General features: G+C 43.7%; 1 protein-coding gene across 1 annotated transcript in view; it reads left to right on the forward strand.

Annotated features, from left to right (window-relative positions):
* The window catches only part of LOC306749364 (globoside alpha-1,3-N-acetylgalactosaminyltransferase 1-like), a 3,766-nt gene extending 1,082 nt beyond the window's left edge, over positions 1–2,684 (forward strand). Inside the window, exons 4-6 of the mRNA XM_079232645.1 lie at positions 312–507; positions 603–822; positions 2,154–2,684. Coding sequence (XP_079088771.1) covers positions 312–507; positions 603–822; positions 2,154–2,295 — 558 coding nt within the window. The 3' untranslated portion in view covers positions 2,296–2,684. The remainder of the gene's footprint in view (positions 1–311; positions 508–602; positions 823–2,153) is intronic.
* The last annotated feature ends 3,664 nt before the right edge of the window (positions 2,685–6,348 follow it).

Raw genomic sequence — 6,348 nt, forward strand, 5'->3', positions numbered from 1 at the left:
ACTCCTCCCCTTAACCCAGAGGAGACACCTGTACACAGACTCCTCCTCTTAACCCTGAGGAGACACCTGTACACAGACTCCTCCCCTTAACCCAGAGGAGACACCTGTACACAGACTCCTCCCCTTAACCCAGAGGAGACACCTGTACACAGACTCCTCCCCTTAACCCTGAGGAGACACCTGTACACAGACTCCTCCCCTTAACCCAGAGGAGACACCTGTACACAGACTCCTCCCCTTAACCCAGAGGAGACACCTGTACACAGACTCCTCCTCTTAACCCAGGGTGGGTGACTCCTCTTCCTCTTCAGCTGACGGTGCGTTCGGTGCCCAGCTCCAAGCGTTGGCAGGAGATCTCGGCTCGTAGGATGGAGCTCATCCAGACGCTGATAGAGGAGCAGCTCCCGAACAACAACGACTACATCTTCTGTCTGGACGTGGACTCTAAGTTCCACGGCCGCTGGGGGTCCGAGTCACTGGGAGCACTGGTCGCTGTGACACATCCAGGTCAGTACTGGTTGCTATGATGCATCCGGGTCAGTGGGCACATCGACGTGTTTGCTGCCACTAAGGAGCCGGATGTTTGGTCCTTGTGTCTGCAGGTTACTACAGAGACACCCGCAGCGGGTTTCCCTACGAGCGAAGGCCGGCGTCCAGGGCCTACGTGGCTCCTGGGGAGGGGGACTTCTACTACTGTGGCGGGGCCTTCGGGGGCCTCCTGCAGGAGGTGCACCAGCTCGCCAAAACCTGCCGTTCCAACTTTGAGGCTGACTCTCAGGAGGGCATCGAGGCGGCCTGGCAGGAGGAGAGTCACCTGAACAGGTAGGCAGGAGGAGAGTCACCTGGAAAGGTAGGCAGGAGGAGTCACCTGGACAGGTAGGCAGGAGAAGAGTCTACTGGACAGGTAGGCAGGAGGAGAGTCTACTGGACAGTTAGGCAGGAGGAGAGTCACCTGGACAGGTAGGCAGGAGGAGACACCTGGACAGGTAGGCAGGAGGGGAGTCACCTGGACAGGTAGGCAGGAGGAGAGTCACCTGGACAGGTAGGCAGGAGGAGAGACACCTGAACAGGTAGGCAGGAGGAGAGACACCTGAACAGGTAGGCAGGAGGAGAGTCTACTGGACAGATAGGCAGGAGGAGAGACACCTGAACAGGTAGGGAGGAGGAGAGACACCTGAACAGGTAGGGAGGAGGAGAGACACCTGAACAGGTAGGCAGGAGGAGAGTCACCTGGACAGGTAGGCAGGAGGAGAGCCACCTGGACAGGTAGGCAGGAGGAGAGCCACCTGAATAGGTAGGCATGAGGGAGTCACCTGAACAGGTAGGCAGGAGGGAGTCACCTCAACATATAGGGAGGAGAGTGTCACCTCGACAGGTAGGCAGGAGAGTGTCACCTGGACAGGTAGGCAGGAGGAGAGTTACCTGGACAGGTAGGCAGGAGGAGAGTCACCTGGACAGGTAGGCAGGAGGAGAGTCAACTGGACAGGTAGGCAGGATGAGAGCCACCTGAATAGGTAGGCATGAGGGAGTCACCTGAACAGGTAGGCAGGAGGGAGTCACCTCAACATATAGGGAGGAGAGTGTCACCTCGACAGGTAGGCAGGAGAGTGTCACCTGGACAGGTAGGCAGGAGGAGAGTTACCTGGACAGGTAGGCAGGAGGAGAGTCACCTGGACAGGTAGGCAGGAGGAGAGTCAACTGGACAGGTAGGCAGGATGAGAGACACCTGAACAGGTAGGCAGGAGGAGAGACACCTGGACAGGTAGGCAGGAGGGAGTCACCTCAACAGGTAGGCAGGAGGAGTGTCACCTGGACAGGTAGGCAGGAGGAGTGTCACCTGGACAGGTAGGCAGGAGGAGAGTCACCTGGACAGGTAGGCAGGAGGAGAGTCACCTGGACAGGTAGGCAGGAGGAGAGTCACCTGGACAGGTAGGCAGGAGGGAGTCACCTGAACATATAGGGAGGAGAGTGTCACCTGAACATCTAGGGAGGAGAGTGTCACCTCAACAGGTAGGCAGGAGGAGAGTCACCTGGACAGGTAGGCAGGAGGAGAGTCACCTGGACAGGTAGGCAGGAGGAGTCACCTGGACAGGCAGGAGTTGTGTTGTACCGCACCTGGTTATATACTCTAATGACCTTCCTTTCCTGTCCAGGTACATGTGGATCAACAAGCCCACTAAGGTGCTCTCACCTGAATACCTTTGGCAGGACTTCAAACCCCAAAATCCCGAAGTTCACATCATCAGGTTCTCCGGAGTCGTCAAGAACTACGCTGAGATCCGACCAAACGCCTGAGAGTCTGGACTCCGGACCCACAACCCACCTCTTCACCTGACGGAGTCCCAATCTTAACGACCAGAATTCCAGACTAAAGAAGTACTTCCTGTTACACAGGCCCCGCCCCCTTTACAGACTCAAGACCTTGAGCTGAACTTGCATCACTTCTAATGAGTAACTAGCGTTAGCGTCACTCACTAAAACTACTAAATTACACATTTTTGTATCCTTTTCTCTTTCGTCTACTCTCTCACTGAGCCCTGTGCCTAAATGCATTGTGGGTGACTGAACCTTTCCCTCCACACCTGCAGGCGAGCTGAGTGACGATAGCGTTAGCAGGATATATATATATATAACCACTATTTTATATAAGTAGCACAGTCCACACAAGTTACACAAACAGCACAGATACAATACAGTATGACAAATGTAATATATATATATATATATATATATATATATATATATATATATATATATATATATATATATATATATATAATTTATTGTGTGTATATATATATATATATATATATATATATATATATATATATATATATATATATATATATATATATATATATATATATATATATGTATAATATAATTTATATATTTTATATATATTTTATAATATATATAATTATTATATATATATTTTATAATATATCTATCTATCTATCTATGTATACCTCCAGGCGGTTTACCCGCTTGGCCACTACGTGGCGACAGACCGCTCCGCTCGGCCTGGTTCAGAGCATCTTGATTATAATGGCCATATTGTGGCGAGGATAAAGATCATATTGTATTTCTTTATTTACTCTGCAGTGGAAATTTAAACTGTTTCATTTCAATTACTTTATTAGATTTCTTAGGCACATAAACCTCGTGGTTGAGTCATTTTAAGCTTTGTTTACTGAAGGATGATTTTACTTGATTGTGGTTATTTATGAATGTGTATTTTGATTTAATTCACACTATAACATGTATTTGCTTAAATTGCATTAATCTGTTTAATTTATTCTTTCAGTTTCTATTTAATTCTTTAAGAATCAAGAAGAGTTTTCAGGTCGACTGTCAGTGGATCCTCATCCATATTAATGACATCCTGCGGGTCAATAAAATCTCTGCTATTTTCTCTTGTGTGAGGTTTCTGAAGTTTCTCTTCAAAGTCAGCAGCTGTTGGCAGAGTTGTGCGGCTCTGATGCTCAGGCCTTTTGTTTCTCTTTTCAATGGCCAGAACATACTTAACTAATACTTAACTAACGAGTAGTAACTACCTGAATTAATCATGAATTGCAGTATTAAAACACGTTTATAAAGCACATGGTAACCATTAGTGCATCATCTATAAGTCCTTAATAATTGGTTTGCAATATATATTTCTTTATTTACAAATGGGGAATCCATCATTTATAAAGTATGAAAACCCAATCATGAAGCGCATAATAGTCAAGCTTATTAATCAGGAATGAAACATATAACTGTTTATGAATTGCATACTAATGAGTTACTAATGAATGTTCATGTTGGAACAATGCTTTATAAATGATGAATTAAGTGTTTACTCATGCTTTATTAATGCTAAATAGTGTGTTATTATAAAGTGCTACCCATATGTATGATACATATATGTACACATACATATAATACATATATACATACATGTGTATATATATATATATATACATACACACGTATATATGTATATATATATACGTACATATGTATGTATACATATATGTATATTGTACTTCTGTTCATCTGAACGACCAACATCTCTTTAATCCAGATTGTTGTTCCTGCTAAACTAACTAGCTACTACTTGTTTTGTGTACTAGTATTCATGTTTTATTTATGGTGACATAAAGAATATAATCGGTACAAGTAGACGAACGTTTTGAAGACTCAAGGTAATTTGACCGTCGTTATCTTAGAAGCCAATTGAAGAAAATCTTGCCACACAGGTTAGAGGACCTGGTTTATATATTTATTATGTAATGTAATGGTTTAGTCCAGTGGTTCTCAAACTTGTTCTGTCACGCCCACTTTGGAGGAAGAATGTCCGGGCCCCACCGCCCCAACAAAATTGTAACAAAATGGTCAAACTTTTTGTGACTCCTCCATCCGTGCTTTTTCAAATAATAAAATAAAGAAAATTGAAATCCCTTTCAAGTAAACCAGATACAAACAGGGTTGTAGATTTGATACGGCCGCTTTCAATTCATGCTCAATGTTGAGCTTAGATCTATTTTCTGTTTTGAGAGACGCAACCGCAGAAAAGCCGACCTCACGGAGATCTCACGGAGGCTTTTAGCAAAACGCCAAGAATTTGACGCCATTTTTTTTAGAATCTGCATCTCCCGCCCCTCCACCTGAAGTACCTCAGTGGCCGCCATGATAAGAGCCGGTCGAATTCTCTAAACGCAAAGATAAGGAGCTTACATGCTTCCTAACTTAGCTCCTTTAGCAAAGGAAACACTGGACCTGCCTTTACAAAAGGAAAGGAGATAATGCCGACCCACAATTCCTAGCGGCGTTTAAAGTGACTTATCATTCGTCCGTTCACAAGAACAAACGATCATGAAGACAAACGCAGATCATGTAAATAACCGTTGTTATAACTTGGAAATACTTTCAATAATCTGTTAAACCGGCTGGAAAACTATGAACGTTACATTGCTGAAAACTGCTGAAAAGTGATGAAACTGCTGTAAAGTGATGAAACTGCTGTAAAGTGATCAAACTGCTGTATTGATATTCTCTCTGGTGTTGAACTGCAGCTTCAGCCCTCATTCTTCTATTTGACTTCAGTTACAGAAACTTTGATGAAAGAGTCATGTTTCTGATTATCATCTTCTGAATCAACTATTTTTTCATATTAATAAAACATATCAAGTCAACTGTTGTCTGCATATTCTTATGATCAGATCATAATCTGCATATAAACCATAACAACATAAAGGGATTTGAGACATTGTTAGTGTGATAACGTATTTAATTCAGCATGTTTGAAATTGAACAAAGAGACAGTTTAGTTGCTTTGTACTCTGTGAAAAATACCTTTGTTTCACTTTCATATTCCTTCTTTCATTTATATTCCAACCTCGTTAATAAAGTAATACTATGAGGTTGTTTAAATCATCTGCATGAAGCAACACTGTAAGAAGACGGACGAAGCATTAAGATGATCTTTATTGTGGTCAGAACTTTGTAGTTTCACCGCTTTTTTTGGGGGGGTGTTAAACAGCATTTACACAGAAAGACCCAGATAGAGACAGAAGACGTGACCAGGACCAAGACCTAATTGGCTATTGCTGCCTCTGATTGGACAACTTCATGGTGCTGTTGTCTTCAGTGATCAATAATATGAATTTAACTTCCAGCATCGTGCAAATATCAGCACAGATACAGCAGTGTGTGTGTGTGTGTGTGTGTGTGTGTGTGTGTGTGTGTGTGTGTGTGTGTGTGTGTGTGTGCGTGCATGCGTGCGTGTGTACGTACGTACGCGAGCAGTCAGGTCACATGATGTGAGTCAAGCATTCACATTTAAACAGCCCAAACATCCAAAATCCATTTATGGCGTGTGTGCGTGTGTGTGTGTGTGTGTGTGTGTGTGTGTGTGTGTGTGTGTGTGTGTGTGTGGCAGAGAGAGAGAGAGAGAGAGAGAGAGAGTGAGACAGTGTGGGCGGAGAGAGAGACATGATTTCATTTGAGGGCGAGCGAGCATGACTGAGGAATGAGAATGAGAGAGCGAGCGGAGAGTCAGCAGACGGAGGAACGAGGCTTCTGACGAGGAAGACGAGGTTTGACTTTCTTCTTCTTCTCTTCTTCTTCTTCTCTTTCTTCCTTTTCTCTTTCCTCCTTTTCTCTTTCTTCTTCTCTTCTTCAGACTGCACTTTGTTTCTGAAAATATTTCGTAATGTTGTTATTGTCAACAAAAATAAATGTTAATGTTCCGTACGCGCATGTTGTAAATGTTAACGTTCTAAACATTAACGTTCCCTATGTGCACGTTCTAATCTTTAAAGTTCTGATCGTTAACGTTCTAATCGTTAACGTTCCGCACCT

This window comes from Taurulus bubalis, assembly GCF_910589615.1.
Source record: "Taurulus bubalis genome assembly, chromosome: 17".
In the NCBI taxonomy this organism is placed as follows: Eukaryota; Metazoa; Chordata; class Actinopteri; order Perciformes; family Cottidae; genus Taurulus; species Taurulus bubalis.